This window comes from Parambassis ranga, chromosome 7, assembly GCF_900634625.1.
Source record: "Parambassis ranga chromosome 7, fParRan2.1, whole genome shotgun sequence".
Taxonomy (NCBI): Eukaryota; Metazoa; Chordata; class Actinopteri; family Ambassidae; genus Parambassis; species Parambassis ranga.
In genome coordinates, this window is record NC_041028.1 from 21,428,544 (window position 1) to 21,451,702 (window position 23,159).

General features: G+C 44.4%; 1 protein-coding gene across 2 annotated transcripts; it reads left to right on the forward strand.

Annotated features, from left to right (window-relative positions):
* Positions 1-5,795: 5,795 nt before the first annotated feature.
* cd34 (CD34 molecule) lies at positions 5,796-21,563 on the forward strand. 2 transcript variants are annotated; one of them, XM_028410998.1, is made up of 8 exons: positions 5,796-6,011; positions 15,038-15,146; positions 15,180-15,438; positions 15,559-15,636; positions 17,340-17,451; positions 17,807-17,859; positions 18,122-18,268; positions 19,438-21,563. In XM_028410998.1, exons 1-8 carry the CDS (start codon positions 5,930-5,932, stop codon positions 19,624-19,626), a joined length of 1,029 nt encoding a protein of 342 aa, XP_028266799.1. In that variant the 5' UTR covers positions 5,796-5,929; the 3' UTR covers positions 19,627-21,563. The 2 variants fall into 2 exon arrangements, with proteins under 2 accessions (XP_028266799.1, XP_028266798.1); XM_028410997.1 differs by having other exon boundaries at positions 15,038-15,438.
* The last annotated feature ends 1,596 nt before the right edge of the window (positions 21,564-23,159 follow it).

The window sequence follows — 23,159 nt, forward strand, 5'->3', positions numbered from 1 at the left end:
GCATATGCAGATGTTAATTACCACTGGAGCTTGTATGGGCCAATCGGCAGGCTGCTGGAACAGCTTGTGCATTTCTCTTTCTCTCTCTCTCACCCCCCCTCACAGGTTGCCGTTTCCACGGTTACTCCCCTGGCTGATAATAAAGATAATCACCTCCGATTTCCTTCATGGCTCATTTTCTCCTGCTCGCTTCTGAAAGGCCAGAGCGCCGCTGTCTGATTTTCCACGCTGGGCTCTTATCAGCGTGCCAGGGCCGAGCATTGGGGCGGGGGGCCAAGTCGATGAACCACCTGCCACACACTCACCAGAGGGGACAGATTCGTTCAGTCAGGGTCTCAGATATGGTGGGGTAATGAGTGCGCGATCATCCATCCGGTATGGTGTAATTGTGGTTGGGATAGAAGCCTGGAAGAGAGCGGGGTCAGATCAGATGAGATCTGGTGACGGCTGTTATCACACAGGCTGACGGGGCCGATCACGGCCTGTGCTGTAAGAACGAAAGAAGGATTTCAAAAACCTTGTCCATTAACTCAATAGATGATATCCATCAGAGTGCTGTATTCTGAGCCTAAATGTGCTTAATCAGCATGTTTAACCTGACTTCTGTGATCTCAAGCAACATGTTTAAATTTTTAAAGTACTCCTAATCTCCTTTAGCCACCCTGTGTTGACAGTAAATGTGGCCTGCTGTTGGACTCCTGTATTGATGCCTCTCAAAGCGAGCCATCTGTTACACGACCATACAATACAAGCAATTCCCCGTCACTGTCTCTCCTTCTTTGGCACACCCCCTTTCTTTTCTTCTGTCTTTCTGTCTCCCTCTCCTCGTGCTCCCCTGAATCCATTGTCCGGATAGAAACGTGCCTGGGATAGCAAGGCCTTGCTTTCGGCGCACTTCTTTGAGAATTATTTAAGGCTTAGGAGTTTCTGTGAAATGAATATTTGATGTGGAGGACCTGAGCGTCTCCCGACGAGCCCAGAGCAACACTTCAGAGAACGACTAGGGTGAGGTGTATAGCTCCCTGCTTCAAAACACGCACACACACACACACACACCTCATCCATACCCCAAAAATACACCAGACAGTGTTTTGGTGAGGTATTGAAGGAAAAGATCTGGAGGACCTCTCATGCCTGCTCTCCTTTTTTGGCCATTTTGTTTCAGTTGTATTGAAGGTGCTTCACTGTTTGACTTATTTCCACATCCATGACTCAGTTTCTTATATTTTCCATGTATAAAACTTTTTCCCCTCTTTTTATGACATGATGTGTACTTGGAATGGAAACATGGCGTAAAATTGGGAAATGTAGTTTTTCTTTTTGCCACAAGAGTGCACAGTTGAGTTCATCAGAAGCACTGTCTGTGGTAGGGATGTGGTGCTTTTTAAAGCCTGGTCTTACAGTGCCATCTTGTGGTGTAAAATGTAAAATAAAGGACGAATATTTGCACACCTCTATTCAGTAATTCACTAACACTCTGTTCTATTTAAAAATACTGGGGCAAATCAGATCATTAATAAACGTTTCAAACAGCTGTTTCAGCACAGTTGTATTTAAACTTCATGTAGATTTTATAATGGAGCCCTCAGAGACCATAATATCAGTCAATATAACATTTTGGCACAAATGTTACAACTGGCTGAAATGAAGTTTTACTTTGACCATTACTGCCGACAGTTTGACTGATGTGAATGCACTCTTGAGATGAGTTGAACAGATACGTGTAATGAGAGCCATCTGGGCAGCCGGGGCTCTAATGAATTAATCCCGCAGACCTTATCTGGCCCCGTGCTCCCAGAACACACACGTCGTCTATTACATGCTTGCAGGATGCCATGCAAACATCAAGAGACGTACGGTAAAACTGAATAAGGGTGAAACCTGACATGGTTCTGTTCTGCATCTCTTTTCTGCTATATGACTGATAAATGATTGCTCAATAGAATTGCACAAACTGGAGTTATGGCTCTAAAGTGAAATATAGCCCGTGAAAAGCTTTTTGAAGTGTTAAATTCTTCCAGTGTCCTGTTTCTCTGCATCAATATGCTCAAAGAAATGGGATTTAGGGCTCCTGGGGTTATGATTTAGAATCTCTGAGACCCGAAGCACTCCCAACCTTCACAACCCTCTCAACCTTGAGCATAAATCACTTCAAGATGTCTACCGAGCCACCCAATCAGAGCCAATTAGGGCTAGTTACAGGCCTGTAGAGTTTGCCCTTTTTCGGAAAAAAAGAAGGAAAGAAAGGACATGAGGAAGCTAGGGACAGAAAGGAGACTGTAGAGAGACAGAAACAGAGTGTACAAGAGAGTGTACGAAGCAGTCGCTGAGAGGACAATGAGTTGCGTTATTAATCCTGTCCTCTGAGCTGGAGGCTTCCAAAAAAAGTGTTGCAACTGTTTCTATATTGTGGTTATGTGCGTCCAAGGATGCATGCTTGTCATGCTCATGAAGTATTTGTACATGCATGCTTCGCGCTTGGGGTTGGGTCAGCAGGGACCATGGGACTGATTTTATGAACAATAGGAGCCGGCTGCTTCCAGAGTGCTTTACAGAACATCTGTATGGGATCAAGGCTGCAGACAGAATGAAGGAGAGTTAAAGGTGGGAGGAGAAAGAAAGGCGTTGGACTCCAAACTGTGTTTTGGAAAGTACAACATACACAGACCTCTCAGTCAAAGTGAAGAGGTCATGTATATTCCAGTTCAATGAGTTAGAACTCTGCACGGTATTATCAAGCCTCACACATTCTCCACAATGTGTTCACAAGTTTTTTGTTTGTTTCCTAGAGCGTGATGTAATAACACAGAGAGGCGACGGCTCTGTTTCCTGTTTGTATCTCTGCCTCCAGCTGTCTGTTTTCCTCATGTCTCTGCTGTGAACATGACACAGTGACATCATGTTTTGTCCAGAGGACACTTAGATTTCATGTCTGTATGGTGAAGAAGGAAATTTATTTTGCATATAATGTGAGATTTAAGCAGCCTGATTATGCAGAACGCTCAGAAGTCAGTGATTTTGGTATTTATGTCTAGGATTGAGAAACCTCATCCAGTCATCTGTGATGCAGCTTTTAGGAAGACATGGTGTCCCCCGGCTGTCAGCATGTTGGTTCTTCGTCTTTTGAGGAGGATCCTGCAAGATTTCTGCAGCAGTGTGAACCCATCGAAGTGATTGCCTGATGTTGTTTTCTGCTGCTGGTGGAGGAGAAGGGTCCGACTGTTACAGGGGCCAAATACACTGATCTCTGATGCAGCTTCAGGAGAAAAGAAATGCTCTCCTCTAGCAGGACATTTAGCCAACACCCGCCCTGTTTAACTGATTTGTTATGGTCAGTTGTGGTTCTGACATCATTGTTGCTGTGGATCACTTTCTGGAAGGTTCAAGGATGCTTCAACAAAAAAGGCAGGATCTGAATACACCACAGCAGTCGTAAAATAAACGTGTTTCTGAATACATCCAGACGTTTCTTTCTGAATGTTCAGACCTTCATTGTTACTGAAGTGTTGGTTATTGTCTACCTATCGATCTACTCTCCAGAGGCCAAACGTTTGTGTCTGACCATATAACTGCCTTCATTATGTCTTCCTGTGTTGCTGTTTTCGCACAGCTCGCTCGGTGAGAACCTGCATTCTCTAGCTGCGCTGCCACTGCAATGAGGAAACACTTGGCCAGGTCTGTGTTGTTTCACACACCCTTATGAAAGGGACCATGGAAGGCCAAGCATCAAGACGGCACGGGTCACCCAGTTAAAGGTGAATATAAATATACTGTCATGTTTGTCTTCACGAGTTGGGGTTCATTGCTGGGTCTGGGTGCAAGCGACTGGCTGTTAGGATGTGAGTAGAATGGCAGGAAACAGAGGAGGAATTTATGGTGATAGATGGATCAGTGGTAGTATCGCACTGAGGACAGACTCTCCAGCAGAGAGTCCTAAACCACACCCCGGGTCTACAAGTGAAATGGAAAGCAGGAAAAGCCCCCCCCCCCGGCTCCCAGGAATGTTTGTTGACAGTTTAGCCTCCATCACAGATCCTATCTGATGCTTCCCTCTGAACGACCTCCTCATGACCTCTTCTAATAGCATAGATTAATCACACGATGTCCTCATTACATACACATTGTTTAAATAGCAGCATCCAAAACAAAGACCGACGTCAAAGAAATTCCACTGCCATTAACAGAGAAGGCAGCAAAACAAAGTCAAATCAAATAAGATTAGTGAGCCATCATGTTCATGATGTAAGCAAACATTTGAAGCAGATTGAAAACCACACTTAAGGATAGATGGGATTTAATTTATTCACCCACTTTTGTTTGGTTTTGTATTTGTAATTGAAGGCTGCAGAATACTGCAGACAAACAGGTCCCTGAGGACTCAAATGCTGTGCTAACATGTGATCCTCGTGATCACACACACACACACACACACACACACACACTCACAACACAAACATTCTTTGTAAACCAAAATAAGTCAAACAGAAAAGTCAAGGTTGTAGAAACATCAGGTTTAAACAATAAACATAATTAGTTCACACCAAGTTAAATACATGAATTACAAAGAAACTATGTGTTTAGTAAATGTAGGTGGTGCTGATGGAGCGGATCATCATCATATTTGTGCTTCATCATCAGGCATCATTCAGTCGATTGTTTTGAAACACTGTTGTTATAGAAGTCAGAATTACAGGCTGTATAAAAGCTTTGCAGCAGCTTCCTTTATATATTGGACCGAGTGAATCCTCCATGGACCATCCCATCTTTAGTACCAAGTCAGTTTTTGCAGCTGGTTAATGTCAGTGAACGTCCCTGCAGCACAAGACACAAAGGTGCACATTGTGGTGAAAAGTGTTGTTATTGTTTTCAGTGTGCATTGAGGATGTGATTTAAGCAGAGGGGTGCCTGTTCTCAGACCCCAGCCTGCTCTTGGCTGCATTCATGCCCATATGGTTGCATTGTTTGACAAGTGAAGTCTCCAGGCAGTCCTCAGAAAGCCAGCAGTGGGACTGCAGTGCTTCCAGATGTGGAACTCTCTGGAACCAACACATCTCAGTTTGTGTGTGAACATGCACTGCTAACAACACACCACACATTCGTATAGCAGTTTGACATTTTCTGCTGATGTGGTGTGATTACGAAACATGTGTGTGTATGTGTGTGTCTATGATGTCAGTGCATGTGTGTGTGTGTAACGGTACTGGAGCACAGGGCTTGCGAGCATGCACATGTGTATGTGCGGTTCAAGCGGTGACTCACCATTGGCTGTTAGTCATTTGTCCAGGGACACACAAAAGCTGCGGCCAAACGCCGTGTGTGACGCCATGTGCTTTTACAGGCCTCTCATCGACGCACTGTGTGTACACAGCATGTGGAAGGGAGGAGCGACACATCCTTGTTTACCAGGTGCATCTCCAGCAAACTACTTGAGCACAACTAACTTCCTTTCTCAACGGCTGCTCCAGATCTGTAGTCGCACAAACTTTGCGTTCACGTTGGAATTAACTATGAAGCTTTTGATAGGAGTTGACTGGATACAGTGTATATTTGTCCTTTGTTTACTAGATCACCTGAAATCTCTCACTGTTGTGCAAAACTTTTGTGAAAAAGTTTTACTCTTGTCACCATGAAATAAAGCTTAGGCTGATTGTGGTGCCTGCAACACATGTGCACACACAGGGACAAGGGAGGAAGCAGGCACTGGTGCCTTGGGGGAAATGGGTTAACAGGAGGCAGTTAGGAAAGGGGTGTGGAAAGAGCGAGAGGGAGTGAGGCCATATAAAGAGAAACAGAACACAAGCCAGACTTTATCCTTTCCGTCTGCCCTGTTCATTCAGACCTCACAGGAAAGCTCCGACTCCCCCGACCCTCACCCGCGCTTTCCACAGTTTCACACACACACGGTCCACGCTGAGCCTGAGCAGAAAGGATGGCTGCTTCCATGTGGAGAATGAATGGGCTCTGTAGGAGCATGGCTGGACTTCTGCTGATCTGCACTCTGCTGCTGAGCAGTGAGTACTCTTATTCTAATGAGTGATTATAGTGTTGGATCGCATCATGCATCCCCCGCTCCTTGTGTAGGTTTTTATTTTGTGTGTGTGTAATTGAAGAGTTTTGTGTTTGGAGTAGGGGGAGATTTAGTTCAGCTTACACACCAGTTGTAGGATTTGCTCTAATGTGACGTGGTTAGCAGCTGCAGACACAACGGTCTGCTCACTCGAGGGTCTCAACACCCATCTGGTTGCAGTGCATCTGGGTGGAGGCACTGTGTGTTTGAATGTGTGTGTACTGATTAACACTACACATATATTCTCCATGATATATCTTGATTATATTTAAAATACATCATGTACATGTGTGTCTGTGAGCTGCATGTGTGCCACATATGACCAAAGTGACCACATGTGAACACTTGTGAATTCAGCCCAGAGCAAAAAGACTTCACTCGGCTGTATTCCTCACAGATCTGGGAATGCTGTGCATGCCTGTGTGTGTGTGTGTGTGTGTGTGTGTGTGTGTGTGTGTGTGTGTGTGTGTGGACTCGCTGGACAGCGCACGCCAAATCAGTCTGAGGCCTGATGCTAATTGCTGGGTGATGTATGGCTTGGATGGTGTTGCTGCCTCGCCGGTTGTAAACCAGGACTAGTTGTAGTTTGGCGCAGAGTAACGACTTCTGCAGAGCCCCGTCTGTGGGCACAGAGGGCAGCGCGAATGTTCAGAGTGACCTTGAGAAGGCGAGGAGGAATATTCCAGTCTGATGGAAAGGGTTTGCTTTAGGCGGGGAAAAGATCATGTGATGGCAGAACATGTTCGTCGTCTGTGCAATAAAAGGGAATAGCTCGGCGCACAGTGCATCAGCAGCTTCACAGATGGTGATTAGATTTACATGGAAATCTAATTGCTCTGGACGCTCCCTGTCAGGTCATTTTTTTATTGATATTGCCCAACATCGGATCACTAATCACAAATTTTACCTTAAGTGACCCACATACAACTCCTTCAGTATCTCCCTGATAATCTAACACATCTTCATATTTGTAGTTTGTGCTGATACTTAAAGCCATTTAGTCTCATTATAGCTGGTGAAATTTAATTTAATTTGTTTTGTTTTAAGCTACTCCTAATTATGATAACAACTGTGGCCATCTTGCCCTTTTTTCCTCCTATTTGCATATTGCCTGCCGGCCACAGTTGATTTGTGCTTTACAAATAATACAGCCCTAATCTTCATTATGTCTCACCTCTGTTGTAGGTTTTAGCTTCTGAGTTCTACTTTAAGACTATCACAGGGGTGTTGTCTCAGCGCTTCACCACATCCAACAGCAGTCCTGCCATCACACAAAGCTGATACATTGTTGGCACTGTGGTCCAACTGGCGTAGCGGTGTGAGTTTGCAGAGGCAGGAACGGTCCTGTATGGCTCAGAAAAACAAAAATGGAAAATCTCCCACCCAAGGTTTCCATGAAAAGGCTATCAGAGGGCTACATCTTCCTGCACGCTTATGTGCTTACTGTTAAAAATATTTATTAAAAGAACACAGAGGCCACACCCATCCAACAGTATGCTGAGCAGGCTCCGCCCACCACGCTGTAGCCAGGGATGCTATACTAGCTCAACGCACAAATTAGCCACAGCTGCCAGCTAAACTCAGTTGTCCTGTGCAGCAGAATTCCAACACAATTTTAGGACGTATTTCATCAAAGACAAAGATGGTGCACGCCTCCAGCTGCAGAATTGATCCACATTTTTACTATTTCAAACTTTTATTTAGTTTTACAGTACTCCATAGGAGCAGCGGTGACACAGAATAACAACAACAACAACAACAACAACAACAACAACCCTCCCAGGGGCCAGATTTGTCAATAACTGACACTGTATAGTTGAAACATTTGGAAAGTAATTGCAGCTATAATTAACAACTGTATGGTCTTTAATTTCCACACATAGAAGCTGCAACTGTTCTGACCTGTTATCCCTGGAGGTTGAGTAATTATGGGCAAATCCTTCTGTATCGATTAACTCTCTGTGGCTATTTCAGTTTTTGTTCTTTATAGTTCGTGCTGCCTCCTCACCACCTCCAGCAGCCAAGTCACAAGAGACAATCTGTCGCCTCATTGACTTCTGTTCACAATAAAAGCCTATGTGGTTGCAGCGGTATATGGGTCAGAGGTCTGGCCCGGGATGACGTCAGCACTTCACTCAAAGACACAGACGGTTTTAATGGTTCACGCTTCATTATGGTCGTCGTGATCCACATAAAGGAGCGTCTTTGTCTAGCCGCTCTTTCCTGATAGACGCAGATTGTGCTCTGCTGCTCATCTCCTGCCTTGTTGTTCCAGAGGTTTAATCAATGCTTCATCAGATTTAGTGGTAGTGATATGGTGAGCCAGACGAAGGCAGATGAGTGTGGTGGCTGATCTGGAAACAGTGCAGAATGTGGCATGTGGTCATGATTTACAGCAGCTCCAACTTACAACTTCCTGACCGTTGAGGGTCTGCTGTTAACGGAACACATGATATGTTGGTTGTGGTGAAGGGTTTTTTCAGTCATAATGTTTTATGCTGGCATATGGTAAGCTGGAGCTACATTTGCTAAAAAGAACAAATAATATCTTGTAATGCTGCTTTTAGCCACAGCTAATGGATGAGGACATTCTTTTCTATCTGCCTGTTGTTGGGAAGCTATGTTGGAAGATCCAGGCACAGACATGACTTAATAGACTTTAGTTGACTTCCCATGTGGCACAATTATTTTTTGGATTTCTCTAAAGTCCTTTCCACTCCCTGTTTAGTTTTGCGTTGGTTATGTTGCGATGTATTGCTTGTATTGTAAAACTATTCAATGGTGTCAGGGGGAAAGGTATGTCACATTTTCCTTGGACTGCAGACGTTCTGAGGCAAACAACAGAAAACGTCGGGGTAAGTGGAGCAGAGACGGGATGCGAGCCTTTGAAGCAGTTGATTAATGAATGTTTTTGACTATGTTTATCAGAGCAAACATCCTCACCACATATAAGGAGGCCAATCATCTCAACCCTCTGGCAGATTTAGTTTATACCCCCGCTTCCCATGGCTGTCATTCAGTAAGTTATGCAGGCGTGCAAATATGTAGTGCTGAAATGGGCATGGACTGCAATGTTGGATGATGTCATTCAACGCCTCTTGGAGTATGCTATAAGCTGTCTCTCTCTCTCCCTCTCTCTCTCTCTCCCTCTCAAGATTTTGGGGGAAAACCCGAGCTTCGAATCTGGCCTGGACAGGAGGGAGTGGGGTGGAGGGGGACATCTTGTCTCGCTTATTTCAGCTTGTCATCTACAATGACTGTTTCTGTTTCAGGGCCTCTGGCAGAACAGAAAAACTGTTCGATTGTACCACATGAAACCAAGATGTTCACTCATGGTTGGGAGGTTCCAGATTTGGTGTGTGTGTGTGTGTGTGTGTGTGTGCGTGCAGGTGCCAAAGCCATCAGCAGGTATTTTTTTTGTCTATCACACATGTAAGTGACCACGACAACTCACACAGTCCTGAAGTCTGACTGAGAAAATGAGCTAAAATGGCAGACGAGCTCCTCTGCACACAAATAGTTTGTGTCTCGGACACCATGCCAATGTAAACATGGCAGAATATTGCCACTCTCTTTCTCATGGCCTTCAGCTATTGACCAGCATTCTTTCAGTCCCAAGTTGTGATGGTGAAGTTTGAGTCACGTCATCTGCTGGAGGGCGTGGGTCTTTTTATATAAGCCTTGGCAGATAGCGGTCTTATGTCAGGCAAGGGTGTGTGTGTGTGTGTGTGTGTGTGTGTGTCCACTTGTCATGGCGGAGCAGCCACGTGAGCTCGCAGAGTAATTAAACCTGGAGCCTGCGCTCTGTCGAGCTTCCAATTTACTTCCAGCCAAATCAGACTAAATCATTAAAACACTGTAGCAAACGCCGCCTGTCGTCGGCGCCCGCTCTGTTACCTCGTCTGTGAGCCCCCATCAGCACCATCACCATAATGATGTGTTTTCTCTTCATGAATTATCTTCATTTGAAGCCAGCTCTGTTCCAAAGAAAACATTTAAATGATAAGAAAACAAAACCTCCGTCGCCACGAACTGAATGATCATCCAGGAAAAAAAAAATCGTCTAGCAACAATATTTACCTTGTGAAACAGTCTTAATGAAAAGCAGAAGCTGTGCTAGCATTCAAATCTTCCTTTTCCAATTACTGCTGTTCTGCTGAGCTTATTGTTCCTTGTTCCCCTGGCACCCTGCTGCAATTTTACAGCTGTTGGGTTTTACCGGCACAAAAAAGAGGAAAAAAAAAATCACCTTCTGTTTCTCCTTCAGAAAAATGAGCGCAACAAACTCCTCGTGTCTCTGCTCAGATCAAGAAATAATTCCTCCAAAACTAAATCTGGGAAACACCCTTTGCTTCTTATGTCAGCGCCGTGAGTCTCCTCACACTGATGATGATGATGATGATGATGTCATGCCAAACACCAGTAGAAGGCAATAAAGCACATAATCCATGTTGGATAACCAGGTGGGGCTGGTCTTTAAGGAGGGGCGTGTAGTGTTCAGGGGAATAAAAGCTTTTAATGAGGCCTTTTCACTGCAGAGTAATGGCTCCTGGTAATTAACGTTCAGTAAACGGCATGTTAAAGGCAAACTTTATACATCCTGAACACCAGATTGTGCCTGTGTCTCAGTTTGGACTTTGGGTTCATATGTTTCTCTTCTGGTATAAGAAAACGTACAGTTCAGCAATATGTGGAATTATTTCTGTTATTTCCTGCTCTGGCTGCTTAACCTCCATCAATCAGACCCAGATTGCTTTTAACAGCCTCGCTGTCCACACGGTGCTTTAACACAGCAGCTGGAATCAGTCCATGGACATGTGCCGGTGCTGATTCTGTCAGAGAGAGGGGAGCAGCTCTCCTGAAGCAGCTGCTGCTCCCTCTGTCTAATCACCAAGAAAAGGGGCTGTTTGGGAAACACAGGTTTGAGTTTCACTGCCTCACTGAAGCTATTTTAATGAGAAAATTAGAGGGCGAATGAAAACACTGGTCGGGAGCTGCTGTCTGTCACGATGCTACCTTTTGTTTCTGGGGTTTCTTCCCTGAGATTTTTCTCAGGCTTGCTGTAAGAAAATAACTTTTCATCTGCCCCCCTTGGTGCAAAGGACAGATGCTAACACTTAGCACCGAGGTGATTGTAGCCCCACTCCTGGAGTGTGTTATCTGCAGTCCCCAGCATGTTTGCCTCTGCAGGTCCAAGAGGTCACTGCGTGCTGTGACAGCCACATCCTGTCATATGGGATGTATATTGATAACATTCCATGCTGGTTGTTCAACTATCTCATGTTTTGTTTAAAAGCAGCTGGGGCGTGGGCTCAATGGAAAAAGTCAACATTTGCCACTCGCCTGTGCAGAAACAAAAATAGTTCTCCCATTCACACGAGACCCGAGCTTTAGTATTTTCATTACAGCACAGCCACACTTCAGATGAACTGTTTTTAATTGGACAATATGCTCCTTAATCACACTATTGCCACTTGGCCAAGCGTGTGTGATAGTAAAAGCTTTTGCTTGCCATGTAGCAGGTGGGTTTCTTGTGAGATCAACTGCTCAAAGGCACAGTGTGCATGTTGTCGGTTGTTTTGTTGTCTTTAGAATGGGCTCTCTGTATGTTTGTCATAAAATACTTTTTGTGTGTGGGATGACATTTTGAAAGACAGCTTTTACTTGTACATTCTTTCTGAATTGTCAAACAGCTTGGAAGGCCTTTGGTTGAAACATGTGTTGCTGTGCAAAAACACTTCATGACTTTAAGCTGAAGTAGCATTTTCCTTATGGGGAAAGAGTGAGGGAAGACTTTGGGGTCTTCTGTGGACATCTGGATAAGTAATGGAAGGAGGGCGTGGCTCATTATGACATCCAAGGTGTTGTCTCTACGGTCTGGGTGGAGGTCAAATACAAGTCCCAAGCTCTAGGGCCGAGGCTTGTCTCCTTCTGCGTGATGTTACTGATTTCACAGTACAGCACATATGCAGGGAGGGGAAAGGCCCCCCAAGGAGACTTACTGCAGCTGCACCACTTGCTCTTCCCCCTCCTTTCTCTCGTCAGGCCTCCACCCTAGTCTCCCCAGGGAGGAAACAGGCCTCATCCTTAAATACCATAAGTAAAGGACTGCTGTCCTCTGCTCATACTCTCAGACTGCAGCCATTTAATCAGGTGTGACGGTGTTTGTTTTTTCTGCAATTTCCTCCTTCTTTAATAAAGTCTCAAATCACAGTGGCAGCACAGAGACAGTCATGGGAGATGAGTGAGTCGCACACATGACCAAATGGAGTAGATAGGGCCAAAATATATCATATCACACAGACATGCAGTCGGTTTACTGCATCTGCTGAAACACCAGGTACGATATGAAGACTAATAAATACAGACGAGCAAAAGAGCTGCAAAAATGTGAAGTCGATGTACAAAGAAGAATATAAAGATATATAAAGATATAAAGACGAACATTCAGAAATTCATACAGACAACTCTTCTCCTCCAACCCCTCCCTGTAATACAGCACTGCTACATGATGCTGAAGTCCATGTGTGTGCACCACCAGGCGTGGACATTAATGTTGCATTACATATGAACAGTTAACAACATATTGGCTAAAATGTGTGTGTCCTCTCTTGCTTTACCTTCAGTATTTTAGAGCTCCAGAGAAAGCTCCACTGTCTACCTTCTCTAGCTGAGCTGTGTTGATGGAATTATGTTGTTGTATCTGTTAGTTAGGAGGAGGAGGAGGAGGAGAGGGTTTAAAGGTAGGAGAACCAAATGTAAAAACACAGCTTCAGTATGTAAATTGATGATAAGACCTGGTCTCCTCCATCCACCTTATCATCTGGCTTCCCTGCTCCCTCCTGTGCTCTGTAGTCCCCGCTGCTAATCCTTTTCTCTATATAATCCAATACAGTCAGTTGTGAGATTCTTGACAGTCTTCCAGGGGATTATGGCTGCTTTATTTTTGGACCTGATAGCTAATAATTTTGCACAGTAGTTTATTTTAGAAGTTGCTTCACAGTTGGACCTGTTAGTAACACAATAACTGGTGGTCTTGTAAATCTTCAGAAATAAAACAAAGCACTTGCCAGGGGCTGCTAAATATGTCAGTGGGCATGGTGCTGTAAGGCATTCAAAGCATCTGCCAAACTGCATTTGTCATTTGTAGATAAAGTTTTTGCCTGGCCAACAAAAATATCCAGCCTCCCTGAAATGTCAGTCACCCTCATGGGCCCACAATGTGTCCGCTCTTTAACCTGTGATTTAGTTCGTCAAACACTGGAACACCCAACGCTTTAAGGAGGACAGCCTGGACAGGATATCCACTTGAAGGTAGCCCCGTCAGTAGGGAAGAGCAAGATTTTCTTTAACGGAGACGTTACGCAATCTGCAGCCTCAGCATTGTGCTCCATGCTCCATGAACCTAGCTCTGGAGGTTGAGTTTATGGAAGCAGAAGTGTTATGCTGTATGCCGGTGGGGGGTGAAGGCGAGGCCTGGATGGAAATACAGTGAGATTTTTCACACAGCTGTCCAAGATGTCTGCATCCACAGTGGTGGAGCGCTAATATATATAAATATAAGTACACACTGGCTGCTGTCAGTCAACACCTCCAGCTTAACTGCTTAGACAGTATAAATTCTGTATAAATATATATGATGCACTATACAGCTCGTTGTTATAATCAACAGTTAAAGGCTCCGTGTGCATGACCAAACTTTAGGATTTATGCTGCAATTTCAGACCATGTTCTGCCAGGAACACACTGCAGGAGGTGTGTACACACAGCCCTGGTTACAGGGTTGGGTAGATCAGAGGTGGGCCTGTGCCAGCTGGAAAAATGATGTAACACTACACTTTTTGTTTGAGCTGATAACGTTCCAAAAAATGAGTTTGGCACGTATTCCAGAGTGTGTTAAAAGTGGAGCATGTTTACAGGATCGCAAAAAAAACACACACTTAAACCTCTGAATCCAGTTTTCCTCTGATTGCAGCATGGTTTTGGTGAGATGTTGAAGTGTTTGTTCCATCTGAAGGAGTGTTTGTAAGTGATGGTGCAGGAGGAGTTGGATTGCTGTGCCAAAAGGGGATGATCACTGATACTGATGCACTTATATCTTCCATGGCTGTAGCAAGGTTAAAAGCTGTACTAGAAAGGAGTTCTCTGTGTTGAATGTAATAGAACTGAATAGGGCAGTGTAATAACATCCTTTCAGATAGGTCAGTACATGGATCTGTGTATTATCAAGGCTACGTGTGCAGTGGGAGGCCACAACCTTCTGACTGAGCTGCTGCAGACGGTGAGAATTAACCCATGTGTGGTTACTAATTAGTCAATGTCATCATTAGTCATCTTTGGGTTTTGCATGAGGTTTCAATCACCAGGACAAAGCTGTTCAACCTGACCTGACCTCATTCCCACAAAGAGCATGTGTTTTAAATTTCCTTCATTTTTACATAATGACAGTGGCATGAGGGGAATTTAATAACTAGAAAACTAATAGCAATTTTATCTTTCCGACACATACAGTGCATTCACCACAACAGATGTTGGGAGGGCCAGGTGCCCCTCCTTTGGGGTCACGCAGGCTGCATTCGAACAATGTCAGCAGATGGGAAGGAACAAGAAAAAACCTTTTATTTTAGCATGTTTACATATTATTTCAAGATGTTTATCCCCGGTGCAAAGCCAAGAATGTATGTATTGCATTCTAGATACAAAGATCAAGGTTTATTTCTTCCTGAATTGTTTATATTCGTGTTTAGGTTGGATTTTATTCATATTAATTGGTAGTACATTAGGGATGCCCTAAATTTGAGTTTTGCTGACACCATATGTCAACTTGATTGCCAATATAAATATGTGCACATATTCTTTCCATGATTACATATTTGGCTCAAAAAGTCTCAAGCTGCTGGTAACAAACTTCAGAAATGGTAACATTTCCTCCAAAAGACCCCAAATCATATATTTTTTCCCTCTTTGCAGGTGAGGTTATGTGTCAGGATGATGATGCAGCAGCAGCAGATCCCACAAGTGCACCAGCTGATGCAGGAGCTGATGCAGGAGCTGATGCAGGAGCTGATGCAGGAGCTGATGCAGGAGCTGATGCAGGAGCTGATGCTGCTGCTGCTGCTGATGCTGGCAGCCAAGATGGCACGGACGCAGCTGCATCTTCGGGTGCCACTGCTGCCCCAGATGCAAGTCTGGCTTCCACTGTCGGAGGCGGTGGTGACTCCGGTGATGCTTCTGTTGCTGCTGCAGACTCAGTCCCAGCCACCATCATAACTTTTGTGATGGGCCTCACCACAGTTGCCCCTGCTGTTGTAGTCGATAGCGGAAGTGCTGCAGTCACTGAGGCTCCTGCTGACCCCAAGAATCTTGTTGTGGTTAGTATCTGACTTTGCCATCTTCAAATGACATTGAACCATGTTTCTGCAGAGTATATGCCGTTATACTTATAATGGATTTTTCTAATTTGTCTTTCTGCTGGCTCACTATCGCCACAGCCTGAGGTGAAGTGTGTTGGAAAGGAGGACATCCCAGAAGATTCAGCTGTCAGAGCTGTTGTAGACACAAATGACTGTGTGAGTACCAGTTCATCCATCCTTTACAATGTGTGGATCCAGTGTTCGACGTCTTTAAATCATTCTGCATGTAACCACAGCCCTGCGTTACTCCCTGCTAACCACAGCCAGTATCAAGCTACAGACCGCTGAAGTATTTGTCATGTAACATTAAAGACCACAGCAAAATGAGAGGAGTTACCTTCTGGTGACACGTTCCTTTTAACAGAACCCTTATCTGGCCCCCTGTGCTTTCTGCCTGAAGGGAAGTGGCTGTGTGCCTCTTAGAGGAAGCAGATGAATGTGTTTTTAAGGGCTACAGTTGGAAATATGGCTCTGATAAAGGCAGATCTTTCTCAGACATTCCTCAGCCGCTGTAAATCTTTAGTCTGCATCCCTGGCGGGAGACAAATGAGGAGGAGGCCTGATGCTTCCTCTCCAGCTCAGGGGTCCTTAAGACAAACTGATGTGGGTTTTTTCAACAGAAACGAGGGAGACGACTGTTTGAGCCGCAACACTGAACTTAGTTTCAGTTGAGGACACTTAATAAAAAATACATTATATTTGGTAGAAGGGGGTGTGTTTGGTGACCCCCTGGCAAGCTGGGCTGCGGCAGTGTATGTAAACATCCTCCTTTGTACTCGCTTAATAAAATATCACCTAATTCAGAGAGTGCATGGGGGAAGGTTGCAAATTATTCGCCTCACAGCGAATGAAACATGTGACGTTCAAATGGAACTCATTGTACAGTATGTCCGTCCAGGTGCAGAGATGAAGCCACAGATCATATCCCAGTACCATACTTTCATTATTTGGGTCATTACTGTAACATCCACAGAGCCAAGACCATCTGCAGAAGTCATCAGTCCAACCCAACCTGAAACCAAACATGGAATCTGGTGCCAGAAGCCTCAGCCAGCTGATAATTAGCTCGGAATCCACACAGCAAAGGCGGTGAATGGCATGAAAGGCACACATAGAGGAACCGCTTGTATCAGTAGAGCAGACTTAATAACATAACGTTCTCAGGAACAATGGGAAATAGGAAATAGTGATCCCATTGCTTATGTTGTTCTTGCATTATTTCAAATCAAATTGTTTCTACAACCTTAAGCCTTCAGCTGTGGTTGCAGGAGTTCACATAAGGTGGAGCGAACCAGGAGCCAGGTCAATGTGTTCGTCCACAAGTGACAGATGAAGAACAGAATAAATTCCCTGGGACTGGTTTTCCTGTTTGGTTCAGCCCTCCTGAGCTGCTTGTGTCTTGCGTCAAAGATCTGAGTGTTACAGCGGAGCGTCCAGCTGCGGGGCCCACTCCCAGCTAACGGGAGGATTTAAGGTTTGCTCACAGTGATCCTCTGGGAATACTCAGATCTGTCTGGATCACATTACAGGAGAATGAAGAGTGTTCCCAAAGCCTATAGTTGTGCAAGAAGCTGATATCATAATTCATAGCTGAGGTGGGAAGCAGAAGGTGTGGTCAGTGCGTTTCCCACTCAGCTGTCTTTAAGGCACACAAAGGTCTTTGTGGAAAATTCACAAATACACATTAAGTTGTTGCTGTTGGCCCATTGGTTGTAAACAGGAAATGTCTTCAGGTTTCGTCCAGGTTTCAGGTCGTCCTTTATTTACCAGTCAGAAAATGTGTTTTCTAAAGTCTTAAAATGACCCTTGAAGTAGTTAAAGGTTTAAATATTCTGTCCATGAATCTTTCTTCTGCGCAGGAGGCAACAAAGCGCATCATTCAGGAGAACGCTGCGCCCTGGTGCGACAAGGAGAACTGTAATCTGGAAATCTTCCAAGATGGCAAAACAGTGTCTGTGGTCAGCAGCGATGGTGGGTACAGATGGTATTCAGTATAATATAACATGCACAGTTTAATATTTGTGATCCATAAATCTACAGTTTATTTAAAGCAGCGTGCAAGAAAGCAGAAGAGGCGCATGCTAGGCTGCTCTCCTGCCAACCCTGCTCTGCAACGCAGCTGCAAGGATTGTTGTGTTGGCCATTTAGTTCACTTACTACCTGTGACTGACAAGAAGTTAAAAATGACACATCTAACCTCAGTTAATATCTTCATAGCACAATACAAGACATCTCTTATTTTATATATATATATATATATATATTAACCTTATATGTCAGTAGTGCTGTGTGATAGTTCTAATACAGAACTTTGTTGTTTCTGCAGCATCCCACCATACTTTGGCTAATGCACTCAAGAGTGAGCACCTAAAAGACAAGGTAAGAGGTCCTCCAGAAGCTTTGAAACCCAGGAATGACCATTTATTCTGATTGTAATGCTGAACTGTTGCCACTGATGCTTCTTAGTATCTTAGTACAAAATAACTGCCTTGACCTACCCTTGGCTGTCCACATGCAGAATGACTGAGACGCCGCTCTTCATTTTTCCTCTGATTGAATTAACCAGCGGATTATCTTTTTGCATGGTTTCAAATACCCACACCCTTGATTTGACCTTTTCTCCTTCTAAACTTGTTTGTAGCTGGGTTTGACGAAGGTTGAGACGCCATCATCATCAGGTTCCTCTGTGTTTGTGGGAATACTGGTCACCGGTCTGCTGGCTGCCATTGCAATCGCTGTTGGTTACTTCAAATGTCAGCGCAAGCCTGGTGCCAAGGGAGTGAAGCTGGTGAGCAGAGTGTTAATGGATCTACATTATATTGAGTTTGGTAAATCCTTGATCTGGGCCACTTCCTGTAGGACCTGTAGGTCACGCTTCATCCTGACGGTCTTCTTCTTTTCCTGTGTTTCTCCTGTGTTTCTGCAGTCACAGCCGTCATTGTGGCTTCAATATCCATTTGAATAGATTTTCTTGGGTTCATGCTGTACAGCATTTAAAATCAAAAACAGCACTATTTGCTTTGGAATTGGCGTCTGCCAGTGTTTTAATTAGGGAATGTTGCTGGCCAGCCATCAGAGAGAATGCACAGAGAGAGAGTGCCTTATCCAGGGACCCACGCCCTGCTGCCTTTTTCATCCACTACCCAGACACAGCTGTTTCCCTCTGTGTAGCACTCACAGTATCACATGATAGACACCAAATAACAGGGTGTGTTTGTGTATGTGTGTAAATAAGTAACCCTTGAAAGGCTAGTGGATCTTAGCAACCAGGATACCTATTGCTTTATTGCTTTATTGGTTTATGAAAGAGCCCCATTAGTCACTGCCTCAGCGGCGACTACTCCTCCTGGGGTCCACCTACTATCCTAATAGTGTGTCTATAATGAGCAAGCGGCAGCCTTCGGGGCTCAAAGTGGAAGCCCATGCGGAAGTGTCAAAACTTGTAATTCACGCTGCAACAGCTGGGGGCTGGCTCCAAAAGCGAGTCATTTCCCATAGACTCCCATGTTAAAATGGCCGACTTCACAGCAGAAAAGAACATGTTTACAGCCTGGTACAAAAAACCACTCTGGTCTCAGATGATAGGTTCTCTTCTGGTGTCAATTGTAGGGGGGTGAATTTTTTTACAACTCACTCGTTTCAATTGTATTCGGACTTAAAATTACGCATAATTATGGGCGTTGCCGCTTGAGTGACAGACAGTTGACGTATCACAGCGTGAGTTTCCTGCTTCCACGATCGCCCGCCCCCCTAAACCCCGCTCGTGCCCCCCCTCTTTGTCCATATTCGGAGTTTTAGTTGACGTGACGCTGTCAACATGGCGGCGGTCATCAACGTCCTGGAACCTCCCACTGAGACTCAAAACGGCTCTTCAGAAACAAACGGGTGACGTCACGGAGGCTCTGTCCATAGTTTTTACTGTCAATGATAATGAGCTGTCTGTTTGTGTGTTTGCAGGCAGAGGAGGCAGTAGTAGATCAGGAGAATCAGGGGAACACTCTTGTGTCTGTGGCCCCTCTCAACCCCCCTCCTGAAACCACCGAGAAGCCCAGCGTCAATGGAGAGTCTCCTGAGGCGGTGAAGACAGAGTCTCCTCCTCCCACCAACGGCCACTCCACCACCAAGACAGCGGACACCGAGCTGTGAAACAGTCCAACAATAATTGCAGCCCAGGAAACCCCACAAACATACTCATCCACACACACAGACACACACACGCCTATGCAAACACACCTCCTTTTCTGAATCCACTCCTGCCCAGAGACCACTGCAAAAGTGGACATCAGGGACTAAAACCATCTCCTACATCCCCACTCCTGCTGTTACAGCCTCCATGCCTCCTCCTTCGGCTCTGTGCCTCAACAAACTTCAGGAAAACTGGTCTGACGATGACAGTAATGGCAAAGACGAATGACGCTGATGACGAAGGCTCAGTCCCTGGGTTGTTGACGGCAGCCAGGCTGGAGACGAAAGACAGGAGATGGGCAGTACTGGGTGTGAAGAGAGTGTATTTTAGCATTAATCATCACTGGCTCCCACCATGACTGCAGCCTCTGGAGTCACAGCCAGAGGACTCTCTGCTGTCATCTGGGTTAAACCCTCTGCTAGTAAATTAAACAAAGTAGTTCCTTAATGTAAAGCCATCTCAGACAGAGGAGCAATAAATCACACTGCCTTGAAATCTGTTTACAAAGTTCTCAGAGAGAAAATACATGGGGCTCTTATTTTGTACAACTGATTGAGTTATTGATTGTGTGTGGATGTGTGTGTGTGTTGCTATCAAATCTTGCATGTGTGTGTTAACAAACACTTGCATTTGTACTGTGCATGGACTGTATATATTCATACAGTGTTGGGAGGGAGAATGGGTTTTTACAGAACAAACAGAATATGCGCCCTTAAGTGTCATTTTCCATAGGGCTGGGCGATATTACTTAAAATCAATATCACGATTAATTGAAGCTTTTTTCTCGATTAATGAAGTATGAAAAGTTGGTTTTCGTTCTTGCCACCTCTGGAACACGAACAGCTTCCTCTGTTCTCTGGATATGTAACAAGCTCTACGAAGCACTTTTATTTGATTTTTACAGTAAGGGGACATCACAGAAAAGTACTAACCGGATTAATCGTCACGAGTAAAATTACGTCGGTTAGAGAGTCCAAATGCCGGTTTCGATATATTTTCGGTTAATTGCCCAGCCCTAATTTTCAATGTATTTTCATAAAAGTAATTTGAAGTGCCTTCAAGCTTTAGTGCTACCTAAATTGACTGAATAGTGATATTGTGTCTAGCAATAAGTATGTTAGCTAGACCAGCTTAGCTAACAATGCTAACAACTTTATCTGCAGTCTGCTAACCTTTAAATAAGCTGCATGAGAGAATAATAAAAAGTAATCCCTTTATTTAATCTATACGTTTTAAGAATATAAGTGTATTCTGATTACCGCCTACTTAAAATGTAACCATATACAAGTGAAATATATTCTGTTACTCCCCAACACTGTTCATGCATCTGCTTCTGCTTACTGTGTGTGTGTGTGTGTGATGGGTGAAAAGGTGACTGTCGCATGTAACATTAGCCATGAAAAAAAAATGAGTTGACAAAACGATGGTTCACAGAGTTGCAGTCGGTCCCTGCAGAGGGCGCTAACCACGAGGAATTCTCCAATCTGTGACCGATCACCATCCATTTGTGTTATTCATGTATACTGTATATGCTTGTTTTTATTCTGTGTACCAACACTTGCTTTGTTTATACTGTGTGCCAAAGGTTTTCAGCCGTTAGCTCATGTTAAATATATTCTTGTGGCAACTTTCATAATGTTTGATCTTGGCTGTATACCAAAAAAAAGAAATGTATTCAAGGCTGTCACATCCAGAGTGTTTCTTGTTTTTGTAAATAATTCAGACTCTTAATACCAAAGCAAAAAAAACCATAGAAATGTTTGATGTTGATTGTTCTTATGATCCATTACGTGTCTTACATTTCTAACATTCCAATGTGACTTCTACTAGCACCCGGTACATCGATTGGATTTAACATTTAAAATTTAATGCCAGGAATAAATACCTTTCTAAGAACCTCCATGTTTTCTGCATCATTTGTTTTTTTAAATGGAAAGAACCAGATGTTTAACTACAGACACATACCGCACGTACGTACGCACATACATCTGCTCTATTACACTGTAAATCCCATAAGGTCGCACAGCTGGTTTACATAAGCAGTAGTAATGACATCACTTCACTTCACACTGTTTTGTCTTTCGCAGGCTGGGTGTGGCGGCGAAAACATCCCCCAGCTGTCTCTGTCTAAATGACCGAAGACATGTCCATGAGTCAAAAGTCGGCCTCAAGTCCCCTCGTTATCCATCATCGTCTCCATATATATATGTATATATATAAATTCCCATCTGTTCCTCTCCACCGTGTGTGACAGTGTGACTTGTTTATTTCTCGTCCATTCACGCCCTGCTTTCATCACAAGATCAGGCCCCAGGAGAATTTCTATACCCCGCCTGTCCCTCTCTGTCCCTCTCCACACCCCACAAGGAAAACATTTCCTCAAGGCCATTAAGCAGCCGTGATGTCACAAAAGGCCACATAACGTACACAGAAGTATATACTGGGTCAGACGTGGTTGTCTACGAGAGCCTGGCCAACTGCTGCACACAGTGCACATTTCAAAGGTGTGAATCCCACAGGATGGCGATGTCGCTGTATGAATATGCACTCACAAACACATGCCACCCCTGTTATGTGCAACCTATCTGACCTGCTGAGGTCATGGCATTTTACACACAGTATCCAGTTTAAAGGACTCGACGAGGCTTCTACTCATATACTTATTCAACAGCTTCATCTGCTACAATAAATAATAAAAAACGTCGTTCTTCTTCTACTGCTAGAAAAACACCACAACTTAATTTAACTCCATAGCTCGAGGCCTGGACAAATCTGAATAAACACAAGTAACAGGTTAATAGAAACGTTTTGTTTGCTTACACCCATCAGCCCTGCACCCCTGCAGCATGGCTGCCTCAAATCAAGCTCTGTCACAGACGTCCCCAGGCTGCAGGCTGCTCCCCTCCCATCCTTCCATCTCCTCCACCGAGCCAAGAGTAGTGTATGTGCAGAAGAATCTGGGATTACGAACAAAACTCAGCTGGTTGTTTTTATTGTGGGGAGGCTCCCCCCTCTGCGTGGTTCCAGCTGCCAAATACGTCATGTTTTTTCCACTCTGTGCCAAAGCACACCCCTTCAAAACTCATTGATGGTAAGATAATATTGGGAGGAATGGAAGGGCGGAAGTAAAGGAGAACACACCAGGGACCGAGCAGAGCCCCTGAGGTCAAAAGGTGTGGTCTGCTTATTGAGCATGTAATGAAAACTGAAGACTGACAAATGTTGAGGTTCATGAAACGGTCACAACCGTAAACCTGCAACAGGCTTTTATTTCTCCTAAGGTTCCTCGATGAAAAGGCGATAAAGAATGTGGAATTCCTTCATCGTAGGAACATTGTGTGTGAAGGATCCTGGCTGAAACATCTTAGTCTCTGTTAGGAGGAATTCTTCACTTCAAGGAGGATGAACTAGAGATAACTGAAGCAGAAACCATTATTCTCCAGGCATCTCACTTAGTAATGGATTAGAACTGTAGTGAATTACTGCAGTTTCT

Coding starts and splice junctions, on each gene's coding strand:
- cd34 (XM_028410997.1), top strand. CDS start 5,930: ATGGCTGCTTCCATGTGGAGAATGAATGGGCTCTGTAGGAGCATGGCT. Junction 15,637..17,339: donor TTGTAGACACAAATGACTGT/GTGAGTACCAGT, acceptor TCTTCTGCGCAG/GAGGCAACAAAGCGCATCAT. Junction 18,269..19,437: donor GTGCCAAGGGAGTGAAGCTG/GTGAGCAGAGTG, acceptor GTGTGTTTGCAG/GCAGAGGAGGCAGTAGTAGA.